At 51.6% G+C, this 19,364-nt stretch overlaps 7 protein-coding genes across 7 annotated transcripts; 5 read left to right on the top strand and 2 right to left on the bottom strand.

Annotated features, from left to right (window-relative positions):
• Positions 1-171: 171 nt before the first annotated feature.
• On the bottom strand, positions 172-3,219 carry CONPUDRAFT_103935 (alpha beta-hydrolase). The gene is made up of 12 exons (XM_007770182.1): positions 2,546-3,219; positions 2,257-2,470; positions 2,114-2,188; positions 1,898-2,058; positions 1,797-1,834; positions 1,685-1,739; positions 1,505-1,632; positions 1,232-1,447; positions 941-1,160; positions 761-887; positions 479-706; positions 172-414 (listed from the first exon to the last, which is right to left on the bottom strand). Exons 1-12 carry the CDS (start codon positions 2,703-2,705, stop codon positions 378-380), a joined length of 1,659 nt encoding a protein of 552 aa, XP_007768372.1. The 5' UTR covers positions 2,706-3,219; the 3' UTR covers positions 172-377.
• Positions 3,220-4,223: 1,004 nt separating this feature from the next.
• Positions 4,224-6,532, top strand: CONPUDRAFT_55867 (uncharacterized protein; the record flags this gene model as incomplete). The annotated part of the gene is made up of 12 exons (XM_007770039.1): positions 4,224-4,297; positions 4,348-4,527; positions 4,659-4,730; positions 4,787-4,847; positions 4,898-4,914; positions 4,964-5,250; positions 5,302-5,553; positions 5,602-5,744; positions 5,800-6,061; positions 6,109-6,146; positions 6,207-6,399; positions 6,453-6,532. The coding sequence occupies 12 exons, from the start codon at positions 4,224-4,226 to the stop codon at positions 6,530-6,532; spliced, it is 1,659 nt and encodes a 552-aa protein (XP_007768229.1).
• A 356-nt stretch (positions 6,533-6,888) lies between these two features.
• Positions 6,889-8,196, bottom strand: CONPUDRAFT_82033 (uncharacterized protein). The gene is made up of 5 exons (XM_007770181.1): positions 7,913-8,196; positions 7,590-7,852; positions 7,490-7,536; positions 7,363-7,434; positions 6,889-7,312 (listed from the first exon to the last, which is right to left on the bottom strand). The coding sequence occupies exons 1-5, from the start codon at positions 8,166-8,168 to the stop codon at positions 6,973-6,975; spliced, it is 978 nt and encodes a 325-aa protein (XP_007768371.1). The 5' UTR covers positions 8,169-8,196; the 3' UTR covers positions 6,889-6,972.
• A 1,373-nt stretch (positions 8,197-9,569) lies between these two features.
• Positions 9,570-10,556, top strand: CONPUDRAFT_137048 (uncharacterized protein). The gene has a single exon (XM_007770180.1). The coding sequence runs from the start codon at positions 9,930-9,932 to the stop codon at positions 10,215-10,217; it is 288 nt and encodes a 95-aa protein (XP_007768370.1). The 5' UTR covers positions 9,570-9,929; the 3' UTR covers positions 10,218-10,556.
• A 128-nt stretch (positions 10,557-10,684) lies between these two features.
• CONPUDRAFT_103928 (uncharacterized protein) lies at positions 10,685-13,243 on the top strand. Its single transcript, XM_007770179.1, has 2 exons — positions 10,685-10,750; positions 10,804-13,243. The coding sequence occupies exon 2, from the start codon at positions 10,811-10,813 to the stop codon at positions 13,184-13,186; it is 2,376 nt and encodes a 791-aa protein (XP_007768369.1). The 5' UTR covers positions 10,685-10,750; positions 10,804-10,810; the 3' UTR covers positions 13,187-13,243.
• A 548-nt stretch (positions 13,244-13,791) lies between these two features.
• Positions 13,792-16,966, top strand: CONPUDRAFT_123686 (uncharacterized protein). Its single transcript, XM_007770178.1, has 12 exons — positions 13,792-13,957; positions 14,157-14,170; positions 14,228-14,369; positions 14,430-15,233; positions 15,285-15,454; positions 15,538-15,631; positions 15,698-16,091; positions 16,145-16,275; positions 16,327-16,366; positions 16,423-16,519; positions 16,571-16,613; positions 16,671-16,966. The coding sequence occupies exons 1-12, from the start codon at positions 13,854-13,856 to the stop codon at positions 16,723-16,725; spliced, it is 2,088 nt and encodes a 695-aa protein (XP_007768368.1). The 5' UTR covers positions 13,792-13,853; the 3' UTR covers positions 16,726-16,966.
• A 307-nt stretch (positions 16,967-17,273) lies between these two features.
• On the top strand, positions 17,274-18,935 carry CONPUDRAFT_103924 (uncharacterized protein). Its single transcript, XM_007770177.1, has 8 exons — positions 17,274-17,472; positions 17,531-17,588; positions 17,672-17,843; positions 17,905-18,060; positions 18,114-18,226; positions 18,295-18,443; positions 18,497-18,644; positions 18,698-18,935. The coding sequence occupies exons 1-8, from the start codon at positions 17,415-17,417 to the stop codon at positions 18,867-18,869; spliced, it is 1,026 nt and encodes a 341-aa protein (XP_007768367.1). The 5' UTR covers positions 17,274-17,414; the 3' UTR covers positions 18,870-18,935.
• Positions 18,936-19,364: the final 429 nt, after the last annotated feature.

Below are 19,364 nucleotides of genomic sequence, written 5' to 3'. Positions count from 1 at the left end.
AAGTGGCGTGAAAGCAACCAGTCCGATGATCGTACACCATCACACCTCCGTCTGTATTTGAGACCGTGGCACATAGTGCCCGAGATGTTGAGCCTCTCGCCTTCATAAATCAGAAGGCGCTCAGGGCTCCGAAACTATGAAATTCAAGTTGGCTTACTCAAAAGTAGGTGCCACTAGTCAATGATTTAAGATTACATGCATGCAGCATTACAAATAATAACCTTGGAAACCAGCAGAAACAACAAATATATAATTTACTACCCAGAAAAATTAAGCTAAGCTCCCATTGAGTCTCTTCAACGCAGGACGTCCCCGGAGAGGCATCACAGTTGGCGTCTAACCGCTGCCCAAGACCAAGGCGAAGCTCAGAGCTTGGCTTACTGACCCGTGAGCTGACCCAGCTTGTTCCAGACACTGCATCATGAAAGTTCATTAGCTCACCAAGCCTTAATACGTCCACAAACGCAGAAAAACTCACCCGCAGCGCGATACCATTCCCGCATCCGACGTGAACGCGCCGAGCGCCGCGTCACCGGCGTCCGTGACGTTAAACAGCATCTCGGCGTTCCCGGTCGCCCACGTGTTCCACTGGGGCGTCACGTCGTCGGCATCGACGTGCTGGTTTGGGTCCGAGGAGATCACGAACGAGGAGAAAGACTTCGAGAACGAAGCGACGAAGTTCCAGTTAGTGAACACCTGACCTTGCCTATTGTCGATCGCATAAGCAGACGTTGAGAAGCGGTGGAGCAAGGACACTCACGAGCCGAAGTAGTACCCAATGTCCATCGCGTGGAACGCGGGGGGAGGAGCGAAGAGGCCCTTCCACGCGTTCTTGTTCGCCGACTGAAAGGCTTGGAGGAGATAGTACGTCGGGCAGTAGAAAATCGCTGTGGCAATCTTAGCCTTGAACAACGTTACAAGATGCAAGCTAGAGACGCACATTCGCCCATGATTCCAATGGCCGTGTTGACATTGTCGGGGACCGCTCCACCACCAGCAGGTAGCTGCTGGTAGCCGTTGTATGCGGTGGTAACTTGGTTGATGCCATCAGACGAGATCTTGGGGAATAGGTTCTGGAGGTACTGCTCGGTTGTGTACGTCTCCTGGGCATTAACGAACACATAACCTTCGTGGGCGTTAGTGATGGAAAGAAGGGAATCCTGCCGATATACAATTGTGTCAACAACTTGCTCAAAACTATCCTTACATGAAGAAATCAAACAGGACATACCCCATTCACGCTTCCCCTTGCCAGAGTCTGAGTTGGGCGTTCGATGATCATGCTACCGTCAATAACAGGCACAGTCGTGAACGAGCCGAAGAATCCGTTGAGGTTAATTTGCTGGTTCACGCTGGCGATGGTGCCAACGTCCGCGTTTTGCAAACACTGGAAGGAATTGGTGTCGGAGCCGCAGTTCGCGTTTTGAACGAAATAGCTGTAGATGGCCTTCAAACCGTTTTCAGTATCTTGTTCACAATAAGAAGAGTGAAGAGAAGTGCGCACCTCAGGTATGGTGTCGTTGTATGCATACTGGGACGGCAGGAAGGTTGAGCTCGTGATCGCTTGGTGGAACAGAGGTGGTTGGGTGTTACCGCCGTTAGCGACGATGTGCTGCAGAACGGAGCCGGCACCTATGTAACATTAGTCAAGAGGCTGTTCCCGTCACGATAAGGTTGTATGCACCTGCAGACTCGCCCCAGATAGTGACCTTGGTCGGGTCACCGCCGAACTGGCTGACCTGCGACCTCGTCAGTACGCATGTCCCATAGAGTCCCCCACAGCAAGATCATCTCACGTAGCTCTGTACCCACTCAAGAGCGAGCGTTTGGTCAACTGCAAGCCCGCAAGACTGCGTCAGCCTTCACACTTCCCCATCGCCAAAGAGCAAATACTTACGCAAACCAGCGTTGAGGGCACCGCCGCCTTGGATGACCTCGTTTCCAGCCAAGAAGCCAAAGATGCCGAGACGGTACTGGATGGTGACAACGACGACACCCTTGTCCGCGTCTAGGACAAGGTCCACTCCATTGAACTGTGACGAGGCACCACTGATGTATCTGGAAAAGGAGACTCCTTAGAAGAGGGTTCGGACAACAACGCGGCAATACGTACCCTCCACCGTGGATCCAGACAATGACGGGCAATCCTGCGTTCGCATCGTTGGTGAGGTCGGCAGGGGTGTAAACGCTGAAATATATAGCATCATATAGATCAGGATGATTGCAACATTAAGGCCTAATTATTTGATAACTAACTTGAGGAAGAGACAATCCTCGTCTGTAGCGACATCTCGCTTCTGTTTGAACATATACTTTGCCTCCGGCCCGTTCGAGGTACCACCAGTGTACGGCCAGAGACTAACAGCACCTGTACCCGTCTGCGCCTGCTGACACTGGGCAGGGAGAGCCGTCGCCTGCTGCACACCCGAAACGTTCGCAGGCACCTGAGGGGCTGCGAAACGGAGGCTGCCTATTGAGTGTCGTAAGAATTTCGAGGATTAGGAGCGGGTATGAGCAAGCCGGTTAGCAATGCGAGGACACAAACCAGTCGGTGCGGCGGCATATCGCATGCCGAGGAAAGCGCTAACGCCGTTGGCGTCAGTTGAGCCCTGGTAGGTCGCATATCCGATGTTGACCGTCGGGCCCTGGCATAGGGCTGCCGGAATGAGCGAGGCGAGTGCAAGGAGCTTCTTGAAGTGTATCATCGTTGATTTCGAGGCTGAGTTGCCGCCGGTAGTGAAGTATCAAACGACTATGCTGCCGCAGTTGAGACGAGATTGAAGGGGAACGAGAGGACAAAGTCGAGGCTCTGCTGGCGCTTCTGCCAGCGAGATTTTTAAGATCTCCTAGAACAACCATTCGAAGTCCTAATGGGGCAGCCAGCAAGAGTACAGTAGAACGAGACGAAAGTCGACCAAGGCTAAAACAATGACGGGCATGTGCATCCTTCAAAGCATACATCCGCTGACGTGCAGACGTATGATCGTGCCTTTTCGAAGCAATTCGAAGTGAAAAAGCCCAGCTCCGTTTGGCTGAGTACCGCTTTCGAGAGAGGGTGGCGGTTTCGATCTGATGGCACTACATGAAGTCGAAACAGACCCGGAAGCAAGGAGAGCTGTGTATCTGTTGCGTTCAAGGCTGATAATCGAGAGACGAGAGGAAGTTAGGAGAGTTGAATGATTGGAAAGGATGACGCTGAGTGCAATACGCTGGCATTCTGTACCTAATGGCACTATCACAGCGTGATCAAGAGACGGACCAGCGTCGAGGATAGGTCATGGGGTAACACAGCCACGCCTGGACGTAGCTTCAATATATGGGGGTGGGCAATGCCCGCGAAGCGGGCGTTACGCCCCCTGACTGCTAGTTGCCTTTTTGGGCGAGCACATCTGTAACCAATGTTTGAGCCTCTGTAGACCAACGATTATGGACAACGCAGGATCCAAACCACCTATGAAAAATCCATCGCAACAGTTTATTCTCATCATGTCACACATACCACAGAAAAAAACTCAAAGCTCAAAGGTCCGTAGTTAACCTTCAATAAGAACAGAGAGGTTTTGGTTCTTTTGGCAGAGGAAGACGCTTCAGATAGAGATAGAGAACGCTACACAGTCATTTCTGACAATCCATCGCAACAAATCTTAGAATCATACTTGAAGAATATTCCTAGACATAAATTGTGACCGCAAACCTGCTCATCACCGAATAATCTGCAATCTAAATGACGACAAGATAGCTGTCACAGGTGTTGCAGCCAAAAAAGGCAATCGACCGTCAGGGGGTGGGCACGCCCGTTTACAAGTCTGCAGCTGTGCTGGAAACACGTGTGTCACAATGTAGGCATTACCCCGTGTCGCATTTGACGCTTGTAGCTCCTTGTAATCCTTCGTAGTTGCTTCGTAGTCCTGGAAGCTCTGGAATCCGGGCCATACAAGACAAGGACCAACAGCTCACCACCTGTATCCATCTTCTGTTGTATCTTGCCCAATTCTGCCATTGGCACGGCATTAGGTAGACAAGTTCTCGATTGTACCAGCCATCGCGATCTCAGAAAGAAAGGCGCGAGACGTGCTACTAGCTCTCCCTTGACGACTGCGGCGATCCATTTACTGCACGCCAGGCATTGATATCTGCTTGCTGAACACACCAGGATCGTTGCTTCAACTTTTGCGAAAGCCTTCTACGTCGGGATCATCACCTAAATGTCTGATGCAACCAAAATGGATTCATTGGAGAGCACCACCATCACGTTTGAGTGGGTGCTGCGCGGCCTGAAGAACCTCTTCGAATCCAGGTAGGTTCTTCACGGCCCTGCGAAGCCCAGGATTTGAATCCGGTTTATAGCAAAGGCGAATGTAAATCGAAAGTCAACAAGTCTGTTCGTTTTGGCGGCGGCCGTTGGCAGGTGCGTGCCATGGACATGCATGCTACTCCTTATCCTCATAAAACACATCTTCTTTGCAAGATCCTCTTCTATGCTAACTCGGGAACTGAAGGAGGAAATTTTGTCAGCCTGTACTTGTCGTGTGAGGTGAGATCTCGTCCCAGAAATGTGCTTGCTTGTCTTCGTGGTAACCATGACATATTATTAGCCTACCGCCGAAGAGAAGGAAAGTGCAGTAGATGGAAAGTGAGCCTATTCTGCGTGCTTAGAGGTCTCATTGGCTTGACGGGCCTAAAAGGTGGGTCCGAGAAGGCACGTACAAGTTCAACTTCGAGCTTCGCAGGTATGTTGTTGCTTCTGTCCTGTCTGTTCCCGGGCCAACACAGCGGTATGCTTCAGTCTGGGGAAGACGCAGCTTTTCAACATCAAGGAGGCGCATAACCATTCATTCTCATCCAAGGTAGACACAATATCTGCCTTTACTTGATCTAGTTGATTAAATCCCTTCAGACAGCGAATTGGGGGTGGTGCGTCAGCCGAAGTCCCCCCTAAAGTGGTATTCATGTCCTTTGACAGGGCCCAATTCGCAAGACGGGATCATGTGTATTATCATTCTACAACAGTCAAAGACCAAGATGCCTTCCTCATTATATGCACCATCACGTCGTCTCCTCAATTGCCTATCCAACCCCCTTCTGTCCCAGCTCAGTTAGTTCCCAAGGACTTCCTGGAGCGTGTCGGCGCACTCCTGGATGATCCTTTGTATTCTGATGTTGAGTTTGTCTTGCCTCGAAGGGGCAAACCGCCGCGCCGAATTTATGCCAATAAGAAGATCTTGCAGAGAGCAGAATACTTTCATGCCAGTAAGTGAAGCTTCGCTTTATCGCAATGCTACAACTAAGTGCCTGGCGTAGTGTTCAGCTCCGGCTTTGCTGAGGCATCTACCGATAACCTTCCCATACTGGAGCAGTCCGATAATGATGACGGAAGCTCAGACGAGACCTACACTATCCGCCACTTTGACGACTCTGATCACGAAGACGACAATGACGACGACGACGATCATTATTACGACGCGCCCTCGACTGGTCGTGGAAGCGAACTCACACAAAATCTTGATGTGCCGTCTGAAGCTGAAGCGGCTTCAATGCGGTTGGTAGAGGAGCGTTCACACATGGGTTCTGCCATGGAAGGACCAATTGATCACCTTGGAGACTCCATCGTCTCGGTGAGCAGGCCAGAAACTGGCGCAGGTTTCGTTCGCTTTGGCGAGCAAAACTCGTTATCTGGACCAAAGAAGATGCGTGTTGTCATCAACGACTTCGCGTATAGCACCTACAAAGCTGTATTATACTATGTAAGCTCACGATGTGCAGTGGCCGAGATGTTTATGCTCATACTAGCTCATCCAGCTGTATACGGATGTCATCGTCTTTGCTCCATTGAGCTCATCCTTTATCTCGACGCCCAGCAAAAGGAATGCCCCATTCATGCTGGCATCACAGAACCCTTCCGATGGTCAGCCAACGCTTGCCGAGGGCCACAAGTCCTCGCAGGTTGACTCGTTTGTTGCTATGCCAAGAACGCGCAAAGACTGGATTCAAAGATGGCACCAAGCACATCCCCATCGACCGGCACCTTGCTCTGCTAAGGCGGTGTACAGGCTGGCTGACAGTATGTTTTGACGTCGGACGCCAAGACCTTGCTAATGACCATCATAGAACTGGATCTTTTGGAGCTTAAAGAGCGGGCATATCAGGTACGCTTTGCTGACGTGTCTGAATACCCGCACGTATGTTCTGGACTCACGTTGTCACAGCATATCCAAAAGGCGCTCACGGTGGATAATATCCCCTATGAGGTGTTCTCCCCATTCTCTGCCGCCTTTGGGGAAATCCGGAAAGTGCAGGTCAGCTTTTTCCTGGAGCGGTGGGGAGATATACGGTCCTCGGATGGCATGCGCAATGTTTGGCAGCAAATTCGTGTTGGTCGTCATCCAGGTTTCGAGGAGGGTAAGTAGATCCTGGCGATCTCTTACTTCAATTGCCTGACATTCTTTTCGCAGTATGGCCTCTGATCGCGCAACATCTGGAGTTCAATCCTCGGTCCAATACATCTGGTGACGTTGATGAGGCAGAGGCATAGGCGTTGGTGGCTTAAGGCTTGTAATACTTGTGAAGAAGCGTTGATACCAGTTTGTTTCTTTGGGCTCCCGTTTGTACTATAATCCCTAATTACGAAGTAAATGCCTTGCATGAATAGTTGGAGTCTTGTGGTATCATGGTATCTTTGTGCGGAGTTAGTACCCGAATGTTGTCAATTGTCGTAATGCTCCAAAATAAACCCTTTAGATCGTTAGGCGCTCGGTCGTTGGCTACTCGACGCTTGTTAAGCTCTCAAGGTCTGAGCCATCAGACCCAGATAGGTCCGAAACACCATCACTATCCTCTTCATCCTCATGGTTATGGATATGGCCATTGGTGTACGATGACATGCGGGTAAAAGAAGAGTTCAGTCTAGGCGTAAGCGAGTGGGAGGGGAAACCTTATAATGTCATAAGCATGATTTTAGAGAAGGAGGACACATCAGGGTTTGGGCGACGCTTCACCATTCAGGGTGCCAAGTGAGGGGCTGTAAGCCCGTCCGGGGGTAAGCGTGGATCCTGACTGGCGTGGAGTCCCTGGCTGGGAGCCGGTGCCCAGACTGCTCGGTCCTGACAGTCTGTGAGGGACTGGAGAGGCAAAAGAAGTGGAGTCTGTATCATGATGTGATGCGTGCGCTGTGCCGTTGTGCACTGAGCCCTGAGAGACGTCTGCGGGAACAAAGAACTCGCGTCCGCTTTCATAGCTTCCTCGAGCGCTAGCAGGTTGGTGCTGCGAGTTTCTTCTCGAGGGCTGGTCCGGTATACGATGTAGTAGACCATACCTTGATAAACCTTTAGTAGGTCTTTGTGAACAAAACTTTGCCGTGCTCACCCAAATACACAGCCCAGCAACCCTTCTCCTCCCCAATGTCGATTAGGCATCAGGACCACTTCCCGCAAGTTGCTGACGATGTTTAAGAAAATTAGCAAGCATCCATTTGAAGAAACAAACAACATACTCAAAGTCATACGAGTATACAAAGACTCGCAGCGGTTTGTCTACATGCTAAAGGGAAACTATCGCATCAATAATTCCAAGTTAACGTGGCTTGAACTTACAGCTTCTACGACGTCATAGAAGTCGTTTTCGCCTTTTAAGACATCTCCGGACCAGCCTATGATCCAGTCTCCGTACGGCACAAGACCAGCGCTTTCTGCCGGGCTTCCCTCGAGGACCTCCATGACGTGCCAAACGTTGTCAGTCGCACTCTCGTACTCGCACATTCGCATACTCAATCCAAGAAGAGATGGCTTTGATGTAGGCTCAGCGCCCGACTGCTGCCTACCCACCGACCATGTTCGAGAAGGTGTTATAGGGACCTCTGTGAATAACGTGGCATGTCGTGAATCCAGAAGTGAAGGCTCGAGCTGCGCGGACCTACCTCGAGTGATCTTCGTCTTACTACTCCACACGAGCAAGGTAATCGTCCGTTCTTCATGTTCCTCTACAATCTTCTCCAGCTCAGACGCATCCAGCTCCGTATGGTCGGGCAATGAGTCGCCTTCGCTGAATCCAACAATGAAGTCAAAGAAAGGCTCGATGTTCGTCCGAGAAGCTGGGGAGTGAGCGGTTACACGGAGAACATGCAGAGCATGCGATGGGCTTTGTTGCGAAGTTGATGACTGTCCTGCACCCATGGCGAGTCGACAAGTACTGGAATGGTCAACACTCCTACTGGCCAACAGAATACCGCCGCGCGCGTCTGGCCTTGCCCGATCGCGAAAGCGCCCATCTTTCTTGCCCACGTGTATTCCTCTCCGAGAAACTCGGGATCGTAGTTGTCGTAGTTGTGACGCAGTTTGCCCAGAGTTTGACCGTCAAGGACTCAGCGTCTCAGTGGAACGAAAAATTAGCCAGTGCAGGCGCTCAAAGAAGATCCAACTAAAATTACTGATAATCATCGTGTCATATCTTAGGATGCGGAGAACGATTTCCTTTAAAAACAGAGTTGGCGCGCAAGTGAGCTAACGATCGACCCTGGATCGACCTCAGGCCCGACTAGCATCAAGTTTTGAGTATCGAGAACCAACGTTAGCTGGCAGCTTGCCATTAATATGCCACATTAAGAGTAAGATAAATCTTATAATATAGCAGCTCGCTTTCACTGGCAAATCAGGCTCATCCTCGATTTCTAGCGAGAATTAATGCGTGCACAGTGCTTTGCGTTAGCCTATCTAGTAGTAACCGGCGACGAGGGCGAGCACTAGGTAGTAAAACGCTGGCCGCCTTCCACTAATCGGAAAAGCGGCAACGCATGACTGGATGTCTCGCCGGCCGCATGAGAAAGCCAAGTAGAACGGTTTGGGGTTTTACACAGCGTCAAAAGAGCGCAGCGACACGTGTAAAACGGCTGCAAAAAGGAGACTACGGTTTTTTTGCTACCAACGACTCGATGCGCGCAATTCATCATTTAGTTGGATTGCATCGATGGTCTCGGATCGAGTTGGTTAGGGCGTAGTCCCCGGCGGTATCAGATGTACACAGTCACCGAGTACCAAGGCTAATTATTCTTCCTCCAGCTCCATGCAGCTTCCTTGTTTACGTCCGCATCTCATCGAGTTCATTTTGAATGTAGCGTCGTCAGGCATAGCGATGAATCAAGCGACGCAAAAGCGAGTCCATGAAGGATGTAACATCAATCGCTTGGGAGGATACAGGATCTGGGACGATAACACAGTTGCGATGGTCAATGACAGTTCATCGCTCTAGTAGCAGCCTGCAGGAGGCATATGCACCCATATGGGAGGATGTTACGGCTGAGCCGGTCCTCCAGCTACATAGTCCAGACTCCAAGCATTCCCTTACGCTCGGTTTGTCATCACCTCGACAACCACATTTCATAGTCAACAAACTGTCAAGAAAAGCAGATAAACGTGAGGCAGGGAAACTCCGCATGTCAATGACAGAAAGTGTCTCCAGTAACTGTTTCAGAACTGACACACAGCGAGGTCGAATCATCCGCAAAGCATCCAGAGTCGAGCCGGCGATTATCCGTTCCAAGGACGTCTTGTACTTGCACCTAAGTAGCTCCGTGGGGGCTTGTGGGGGGCGATTTCCGAAGGTATTAGGTTTCAATAACCTTCTGAGTCCTTGGCGAGGAGGTCAGCTGGTGCGGTCCCGTATGATGAGACGTTCCTGGCTTTTGATGAAAGCCGCCGCGGCAGCGAAGGCAGCGAAGGAAGTTCCGGGACCATACGATGGACGCGACCTTCCCTTATAGCAAGCAAGGTTTGACCTAGTTTGACTCGCTTGCAAGCGAAAAGTGACAGCCCTGGGTCAATCCTGGTCAATCTCAAACGACGATCGCTGGAGCGCTTCGTCTAGAGCTGCGCAGACAATTGGTCGTGTAGCAAAATCGACACCATCGGTCAATCACCTAGCAACAGTCTCGCGACACGATGCGAGCTGTCGAGACTATTGGGCAAAGCCTTGTCGAGATTGTGTTTAGACACCGTCGAGAGATCATGGGGTATTCAACCGCGAAAGCGAGAACAGGCGAGAACATCCCTCGGGTAATCGCGCCCGCAAGAAAGGCGGCCATGGACGACGTCAACGGGAATGTTCTGGACATGGGCGCGTGCCAACGTAACATCCTTGACCAGAGGGGATGTTGGCTCCCTTGCCAGCTGGCAGGTCCTGAAAAGAGCTGCCTCTGTCCTCGCGGTCAGCACAAACTTTCCCGATAGCCTGAGAAGGTGTCTGCGGTCTAGTACAATCAAAGACTGAGATTGACAGTCCGAGAGTAAAGAGCGGGCCGCAAGAATTGGAGGGAAACGGTGTAACGGGTTGAACATGAGATCTTGAGAGCTGGACATGAGAAAGGTACGGAAGCATAGCTGTCGGGGATCGAATGTGCTCGCAAATGCCGGTTTTCTGCTGGAGATTATCACGAGGTCCTTTCGTCGGGGTAGACTTCGTCGCGGAAGCGCTCGTGACACAGTTATGCAAAGCTGATTCAATCCTTGCAAACCTCGTAGCTAATGCGACTCTGCTACAGGTAAACGTCTAGAAAGACGCGAAGGGAGCCACTCAGTGCATTAGCTAGTGTTAGAGAGGATCACATTATAGACTGTATTGCGTGTTTGTGCTTATTTACGTGCCCCGCGCCGCCGACCTTCTCAATTTTCAGTTGCTTCCGTTGCAGACTGTTGCGCGTTCCCGTCGCGTTCACGCAAAGCATACCGACTACTCTGCAGAGTGAGGTTTCATGCGGCATGAGGTAAGAAGTGCAGTCTATCACGAAACTGAGGGTTACTGATGTCAATTAATCAGCTAACTTATGTCTGTTTGCCGTCGACTACTGCCTCAAGGACACGATATAACTCGCGTTTCGTCATTTACACATGCACTACGTGCCTCCCAACTTCCCTCTCGCCGACCTCGTCTCGCGCATTATGCTGCAATTAACTCTTCCGCAGTGTTACATTCAAGCTCACGCGCCGGAGAGATACCATCGTCAAGTCACGTTCAATTCGACCGAACACGCCAGCTTCTCGCCCAAAAACTCAAGGAAGCTACCCAACTTTCGTCTGCAGGCGGCGCGTCGACTTCTCGACAGGCGGAAGTCAGGACAGACGACCCTCTCGCCATGTTCTTGTCCTTACGGTGCAAGGACCGGTCTCTTGTCACGAAAGTGCCGGGTTCGGCGCTCGTATACTTGTACGAGACCGCTGCAGAACTCGGACAGCTGCAGACCATGGAGCTCATTGCGAAGGATATCGTCGAGGTATGGGCAACCAACACACCCGCTAGCATTGACACCTTGTTCATGATGCTGGCGTGCATGCGACGGGTCGAGGAAGCTCCTTTCTCCCATATTGACGATTTGCTCGAGGCAATCCGCGATACGGTCCCATCCATCACGTCATCCGCAACGTCTCAGTCTCTTGCTCTCCAATATTTACTAGACTGCACGTTCTTGGATGCTGCAGACGATGTTGCACTGGAAACACTCCTCCCTCTCATAACGGATGCCATTGAGACTATGATTGTTCCCAGTAACATACACTCTGCGCCGTGCGAGCCTTCAACCCCCTCCCTTTTAGCTTTCAAACTTGTAGATAAATTAATGTCTTTGGAGCGGAATTCAAACGCGCTGGAGCTCTTCAAGGCTCTCATCAAGTCACGCTTTATCCCCCCGGAAGCCGTTCAGTACATGAACGACCAGGCATCCACCCGTGACTTCGATTTCATCCTTCGCTCCGCTCTTTGCAAGGCTGCTGCTCATTGGGGGTGGCATTCTCATGCGATTCTACTGGCTCGCGAGCTTGCAATAGCACCTCCCAGTCCATCCCCGGCTGCATTGCAACTCTGTTGCGAGACCCTTTACTCCGCATTGAATGCAAACTCGTCCCCCCTTTTGGATCTTTGCGTCGACTTGCTCGTCTTACTGGACGTACGTGACATCACATGGACGATACCCCGCGGACTACTTCGACTCTTCTACAACCGTGCTTATGAACAGGATAGCCACACGGCTGCCGAGCGTATGTACAGGCACACACAGGATCCAGATGTTCTAGATTGCGTCGCTTACCCTCCTCCTTCCGGTCGCGCCCTCACCTGGTTGATGAGGTACCTAGCAGTCAGTTCGCAGAACACCCATTTGGCTCGACAACTTGCAAAACAGGTACTCGACGACGGGGAACCCATCCCGCCTCCCGATCGCGCCATCTTCATAAGCTGCGCAGCCGTACGTGGTTTGGCTTCGCAGGCACGAGCTCTTTGGGAGCGCTACGCCACGGGGAATGACCGTCAGCTCGTCACTGGAAACGGCAGAACTATGCTTCGGATGGTTAGCCTGTTTCAAGCTCTTGTCTCGCGTGCCAAGTCGAAAGCAGGCTACTTTGGTCAAGGTGAACAAGATGACGCGGCTCAAAGCAAGGAGGAGGAAGAGGGTAAAGCGGAGGACTATTCACGCTTCCTGTCGCGCGTGTTGGATGAATTTGAAGAATGCCACAGACCTCTGCAGGATGCTGAACATTTTAACCTCACGTCGATCGCTCGGGCATGCATCCTAGTTGGCCGTATCAAAGAGGGCCTTGCGGCATTCAAGATGTTGCTCGCACGCAAGGAAATACCGGACCAGGTTGATATCAACGTCGGCTTATCTGCGATGGCTCAACACTCTCCCCGGGACGCAGCTCAAGTCGTTGAAGAGATGCTGAAGCGGGGTATGTACCCTGATGCGGTCACTTATGGCACGATTCTTCATCATGCCCTCATCCATGATGACACGCAGTTGGCCCACGCCCTTCTATCGCAGATGCGCGAGCAGAGTCAAGAACTCTCATCCAAGACGGTGACGTCCCTAATACATGCCTCCATGCAGTCGAAGGATGGCTCAGCGAGCTCCAAACCAAACATACGGCGCGCTTGGGATATCATATCGACATTGGACCGCACCAAGCATGGTGTGCCGCCGAGCGTTGGGAAGCACTGCGCAGATGCTGCGTTGCAGGCTGATGATCCAGAGATGGCTTTCAAATTCTGGGAGGCAGTGATGCGGGAGAAGGTCGAGTGGGATGACAGGAAGCACGTTTTGCTACGAACGTCGATCGCTCGCGTGCTACGCCGTCACTGCGAAGCGGAGCGTATATCGAGATCTCGTGTCGAGATGATGCTTGCGCGGATGCGACAGGGACCACGTAGTTAGAGAAGTTGTCGAGTCATCATAGATAAATACGCTACTGTAGTAATGATACAATAATCCCTACCCACCACGTGCACGCGACATGCCGAAGATCCCAACGCGAAAGAGGTCTATCAGTTCGATCGGCCTCAAGGCTCAGACGAAGATTCAGATGCGGACTGACACCAGTACTGCTGAGATGTGGCCGCAGATGTATGCAAAATATCGTGGGCAAAATCAAGACAAGATGATAGAGTGTGCGAAAGCGTGGGAAAAGAGACGACATGTCATTTTTCGCAGCGAGCTCATGATAAGTTTCGCACCGGGCTGACCCGCTAAACCGGTTGCTAAGGCTGGAGGAATCAATTGAGCAGGGGTAAAGCCGCGGTTTGACCGAGCTGGACTCCTCATCAAGCACCCTGGGACCCGTGATGGGCAGAGCCAAGTGAGCTGGGGAAGCCACGCGTGCCACCTGGCACCTGGCCGTGTCGGGATTTGGGGCAACCCAATCCAACGACCACATTCATTGCGAAGCTCAAACTACATAGCGGCCGAGCGTAAATAAGACAAAGAGCCGCCCAATAATCCACTGTTTACTGAGCGCATCCCTCATAATTTCAGGCCCGCCAGGTGCAAATAGCCTCTGCACTCTAGACAACTCTCCCATTTTCCCCTCGTCCCCCGCTCCCAAATGCCTGCCGCACGCCCGAAAAAGGAGTCTAAATCTGGCTCGCCTCTCTCCGACGACGCCAATCTCCAAGATTCGTCCGCCGAAAACAGCAAGGTCAAGAGAAAGTACGTCCTCCGTGGTCCGACGTTTCCCCGCACATCTTCATCTCCTCCCTCCATTCCGTTACCCTGCGAGCCCCTTCTCCCTGACGCATTGCCGCGTTTCCTTCATTAATTCTCGGTCCACCGCTTACGTTCGCCATGTCATTTTCCGTCTCGTTCCGTGCCGAGATCGATGCTAACTTCTCTTCGTTGATCTTCGCAGGCGTCAATCTCAGAGTTCGTCGTTTCCGTAATTGCATCATAGGTAGCAGATCATTTAATCAACGTCCCTAGGTTGCGATGCATGCAGAGCCCGCAAAGTGCGCTGTGCCCGCGAAAACCCGGAAGACCAGAAGCAGTCTTGCAAGCATTGCATCGCCCTTGGTATACCATGCACATATGACTACCAACCGAAGAAACGTGGCCCTCCGAACCTGTGTGTTCTTTCTCCGAACTCCATACAACGTCATGATCTCGTAACTGACTTACTACTAAGCTATCTGCGTCGCCTCCAAGAGGCCGCAGCTGCAGCTGTCGTCTCACACCAGGAGAAGCCTGATACCACTCCCTCGACGGAGGTCCCATCGCCGGGACTTAGTCAACGCAAGCTCACTAGTCCGCCGTTAACAAGTGTATCACCGTCCATCCAGTCCCAGACGCCAACATTCCTGGAGCCCTCGTTGACTCCTGGCGGGTCCCAACCAGTCATCACGCCTTCCCGTTACCCAATTGCAGCCGATTCATACCACCCACACTATTCCCCTGTCAACCAGCTGCCTTCATACCCTGGGTCGCGTGACTCCAACAGTACAACTGCCAGCTTTAACCAGAAGACAGAAGAGAGCTCCCCGCAGAACTTCTCGCCTGAGCCATATGGTTCATTTTCTGCCTACAACTGGTCGTACAAGCACCACCAGCCATTGCCCATACTTCCACCGACGGCTATTCCCCCGCTTTCATACTACCATCGCCCGCATCGTTTGGAAGATATTGCCCCACGCGATACCGTTTCTTTGATCATTGCTCTTTTCTTTGACTTCGTATATCCCCTAACACCTTGCATCCACAAGCCATCCTTTATGGCTGACCTGCACTCTCGTCGCGAAGAGCGGGACCCTTTGTTTTTCGCACTCGTCATGTCCACTGTCGCATCAACATTAGTGCAGGTCCCGCGGTCCTACCTGCCCATGGAGCGGTCCGTTGTTCGCAAGCTGGCACAGACGTGCTACGAGGCTAGCCGGCATATCACAATTGCCTCATACGATCCTCCCACGTCTATGCACGTTGTGGTGCGATACTTGTGAGTGGTTGCCATTATCAGCTGTTGTCGCCGTCCCCTCAAATCCCGAAGCGACTGCATATACCATTTCTGCGAGGGTCATGATGCTACCCAGCACGCTGCCTTTGGAGAGGCCGCTCACATTGCAGTGACTTTACGGATGCATGAGGAGGCCTCTTACGAAGGGCTTGACCCAATCGAATGTGAAGTACGGAGGAGGACTTTCTGGCTGCTTTTCGGTGGTACGTCATCGATTCATTGTTTCTACCGCTGCCAAAATGCCGCTACTACGTGCGACATTCGGGCTGACATCTTAAATCAATAGCGGATAAATCGATGTCGATCTTGCTGGGTCGCCCAATATGTCTCCGAGACGAAGACTGCACGGTACATTTTCCTAAGGAACTCGACGATGAATAGTGAGTTCTCCGTGCTGTTGACCGAAGATTAGCCAGGTTTAACCCGGCAACCCTGTCTATCTTCAGTATCACATCTAGCGCCTACTTACCCCAACCACATGGCAAGACCGCACTCGTGTCTGGACTGAACTATATCTCAAGGATCTTTGCGCTGCTCGGTGAAATCCTCGTGCGCATCAGGGTAGACAAGCGCTCGCCGCCTCAAGGCCAATTTGCCACTGCCCGGTTGGAGGAAGTGGAAGCTTTACACCAACGCATCCTTGGTGCCTTGATGGCTACCCCGGAGCCCCTTCGGCTGAAGCAATCGAGCGCTCAAGATCTACCCTCGGACTATGGCGGAGCCGGCTTCCGCCAAGCGACGTTCGCTGAGGTCAAGGACTTCTTCGACAACCCCAAGGCTTCGCGTGCAAATGCGCTTAACCCTTTCCTAGTTATGCAATCCAACCTCTACGTGACCCAGGTAAGATACTTCCATCAGTCGCTGTGTCTCAAGTGCTCATGGATTTTTTATAGCAACTTGTCCGCTTTGTCATAGAGCAGTATCGAGATGAGCTGATCCTTGCACTGCAAGGCACCATCGATGAACAGAAGGTCGCTGAGGACCGTGAGGCCGTCGCAAGTGACCTCCTCAATATTTTACACAGGTAATGGCTCGCTCCGACCGTCGCAAAAGCTGCCTCTGAATAGTCTTGCAGTATCCCAATCCAGTCGATTGCCACCAATGGGCCGTCGCTGGTAGGTCATACCCTCGTAACAAGGCTGCGCGTTCTGATTTCGCATTATATCCACAGGTACACAAAGTGCGTTTCGTCGCTTCCACACTGTTGGATGCGGTGCGCAAGGCAGAAACGGCCCCTGCATCAGCGGCCCGGGCCCACGCTTTCCTATGTGCGTTCTCGTTCCCACCAGGTTTGCCAAGCGTATCTTATGAAGCTACAGGGGACTTCCTTTCTATTCTATCCGAAATCGAAAGAAATTACCTGTGAGTGAAGCCGATCTTACAGGCCGTGAGCATGGGAGACTGACCGCTCAATCACAGACTAGACGACGACAGGGACGGGCAGTCTAGCGGTGATGGTATGGCAATGGTCTGAGAGTAAAGGGCTCGCCCATTGATTTTGTAGTTTTGGAAAAAGTCTTCTCTGGTCATTTTCTTTCTTCGTTTCTCTTCGAGCTGGGGCTGAAGGCTGGAGACATAGGTGTGAACGCCTGCGCTGTTTTCAAATTACTGTACATTTTCTGTTAGTTTTATTTATCCCCAGTTTGTACTCATGTAGCATTTAGCCTCGAGGTTCTCAATCCACGTGTATTGTTTTCGGCCATAATGTACACCTGCGATCGACTTTCTCCAAAGTTTGCCACAAGACTTCGGGCCACGCGCACGGTCTCTGAAACTCACTCTCACAATGGTGCAGGGTGGCGTCGCTTGAGCATGCTGGGCGTAGACCCTTCATTGTCTCAGGCGGTGATAACTGGAGCTGTATATTCCGGTTTGTTATAGAGTTTGTGGGATTCAAATCCGGTGACCCAGTTGAGATCAAACGATCTGACCGATCTGAGCCGGCTCACTTCCTCAGCGGCACGTGCTTCGTGTCGCACGTCAGACTCGGAGGCTTGGAACGCGCGACGTCAGAGCGCGTCAAAAACTCCCCTTGTCACTCATCCCGCTTACTTTCAACTTACTTTCGTGGTCCGGAGCTGAGCCCGTCGGACACAAGACATCTACGAACGCGTCCCTAAGGTCAGCTGCTTCACGTTAAGCAAAATCTGACTGTCGTCACGCATGGCTGCTACAAACTACGAAGGAGGGAGCAAGGTCAACCCGGTGCAAATCACGGAAGGCAAGTCGGGTTTGCATGCATTTAGGCCTCGACTCATGCTTCACCGCATCCTGGTCAGATGAAGCTGCGGTCTACGACCGTCAGATACGATTATGGGGCCTTGAGGCACAACAAAGGTGGGATGTCATTTATCATACAAAGTGGCGCTTAAACATGAGTTCCACGTTTATGGCCGTCTGTTCTCATCGATTTACTCTAGGATGCGGAATGCGACAATACTTGTTGTGCGCCTGAGGGGAACGGCTACCGAGGCAATCAAGAACATCGTGCTAGCAGGCATTGGCAAGCTCATTATAGTGGACGAAGATGATGTAAGCGAGGAAGACCTTGCGGCAGGTTTCTTCTATAGGGATGAGGACGTAGGCAAGAAGGTAACGTATGGTGTTTGGATCTGCTGCTCTAAGGATAGCCTAAACTAAATGTAAAATCTAGAGAGTTGAAGCTGCCAAAGCCAGGATAGAGAACCTGAACCCGCTAGTAACGGTCGTTTCGTCGCCACAAATCTCCTTATTGGATGCAGAGAAACTAGATGAGATTGTGCAAGACGTAGACCTGGTCTGTGTCACCGACTGGGACCGGAAAGGACTGGTATGTGCCAACGCCGATATCCTCTAGCTTGTACTAAGTTATTACCTCGCTAGTGCCAAATTAATGAGACATGTCGACGCTTTGGAAAGCCCTTCTATGCTGGCGGAACGTTTGGTCTATTAGGCTACATCTTCTGCGATCTGTTAAAACATGATTACATTACACCGTGAGTTTTCAGTTGGTCAAAACACTATCGCGATTATGACTAATTCGGATACCTGGGTTTGGCTTCAGCGATCGAACTTCACAAAAAGATGGCCCCAAAAATGTGAAAACTTCCGCCCTCTATCCGCCGTTGCACCTTGCCCTGCGACACCGGTGGTCAGGTCTTACCAAGCGCCAGACGAAAGAACTGAATCCTTCGTTAATTCATACAATTTTAGGTGAGCAAATCTACATGATTTTACCGAAGCAAACCTCACACGGCTTCCGTTAGCAATATGGGAATACCAGGAGCAACACTCCGGAAGCCTGCCCGATGATATCGATGCAACCCCGGAACTTGAGGCTATTGCTAACCAGGTACTCACGGCATCCGAGGTCAACAAGCTGGTTCTCAGCTCTATGCCTAAAGAACTCATTCAGTTCGTGTCGACTTTGTGCCAGCGTTCACTTCACTGACTTGCGCAAAATATAGGACGATGTCTACTACCGCTGCCCATGAATTTTCTCCTGTCTGTGCTGTTGTTGGTGGTATGCTGGCGCAAGATATCTTGAAGGCTTTAGCCGCCCGTGAAGCACCGATAGCCAACTTTTTCACATTCGATGGTAACACGGGTGGTGGCACAGTGTGTAGGATGAACATGTAGCCGCTTGGGAAACCGCTTCTGCTCTTGATTACTTGAACATATATTCATAATTACTTATTTCTGACTCCTGTAATACACTTCTGTGATGATGCTTCAGACGCAACCGGGGATTATCGTCAACGGTGGTTTAGGTTGTGATTTCATGGGATTCTTCACGAAGTTCCGGTGGGCGGGTGAGTAGAGGTGACCTCGCAGCCTCGATTGCTCGATGCGGTGCTCGAAGGCCACCCGGCATAAGCGTGAGAGAAAGTGAGCGACTTGCCACACTGAGGAGCGAACACCCACGCCGGTGCCCCTACGTTTAGTCTCAGACCGGGCGTCGTTTTCCCCAGCTGACTCTCCTCCCCGCTCTCAGCAGATATGGCCCAGCGTCGCCCATTACCGTCAGGCAATAGCCAGGATTATTACGCCGTACCCCAGAGTCCCCAATCTACCGGCGTCCAGGGCTCTTACAACCCCGCCAGACCGCCAGCGATGTCCTCGTCCGTCAGCAGT

The sequence above is a fragment of the Coniophora puteana genome, assembly GCF_000271625.1.
Source record: "Coniophora puteana RWD-64-598 SS2 unplaced genomic scaffold CONPUscaffold_6, whole genome shotgun sequence".
NCBI lineage: Eukaryota > Fungi > Basidiomycota > Agaricomycetes > Boletales > Coniophoraceae > Coniophora > Coniophora puteana.
This window is presented reverse-complemented; position numbering and strand designations above follow the sequence as displayed.

Coding starts and splice junctions, on each gene's coding strand:
- CONPUDRAFT_103935 (XM_007770182.1), bottom strand. CDS start 2,705: ATGATACACTTCAAGAAGCTCCTTGCACTCGCCTCGCTCATTCCGGCA. Junction 1,633..1,684: donor TATCTGGGGCGAGTCTGCAG/GTGCATACAACC, acceptor AATGTTACATAG/GTGCCGGCTCCGTTCTGCAG. Junction 707..760: donor ATTGGGTACTACTTCGGCTC/GTGAGTGTCCTT, acceptor GATCGACAATAG/GCAAGGTCAGGTGTTCACTA.
- CONPUDRAFT_82033 (XM_007770181.1), bottom strand. CDS start 8,168: ATGGGTGCAGGACAGTCATCAACTTCGCAACAAAGCCCATCGCATGCT. Junction 7,537..7,589: donor TCTATGACGTCGTAGAAGCT/GTAAGTTCAAGC, acceptor GTTTCCCTTTAG/CATGTAGACAAACCGCTGCG. Junction 7,313..7,362: donor TTGCTGGGCTGTGTATTTGG/GTGAGCACGGCA, acceptor AGGTTTATCAAG/GTATGGTCTACTACATCGTA.
- CONPUDRAFT_137048 (XM_007770180.1), top strand. CDS start 9,930: ATGCGAGCTGTCGAGACTATTGGGCAAAGCCTTGTCGAGATTGTGTTT.
- CONPUDRAFT_103928 (XM_007770179.1), top strand. CDS start 10,811: ATGTCTGTTTGCCGTCGACTACTGCCTCAAGGACACGATATAACTCGC.
- CONPUDRAFT_123686 (XM_007770178.1), top strand. CDS start 13,854: ATGCCTGCCGCACGCCCGAAAAAGGAGTCTAAATCTGGCTCGCCTCTC. Junction 14,370..14,429: donor AAACGTGGCCCTCCGAACCT/GTGTGTTCTTTC, acceptor CTTACTACTAAG/CTATCTGCGTCGCCTCCAAG. Junction 15,455..15,537: donor TTTCTGGCTGCTTTTCGGTG/GTACGTCATCGA, acceptor TTAAATCAATAG/CGGATAAATCGATGTCGATC.
- CONPUDRAFT_103924 (XM_007770177.1), top strand. CDS start 17,415: ATGGCTGCTACAAACTACGAAGGAGGGAGCAAGGTCAACCCGGTGCAA. Junction 17,473..17,530: donor CCCGGTGCAAATCACGGAAG/GCAAGTCGGGTT, acceptor CATCCTGGTCAG/ATGAAGCTGCGGTCTACGAC. Junction 17,589..17,671: donor GGCCTTGAGGCACAACAAAG/GTGGGATGTCAT, acceptor GATTTACTCTAG/GATGCGGAATGCGACAATAC.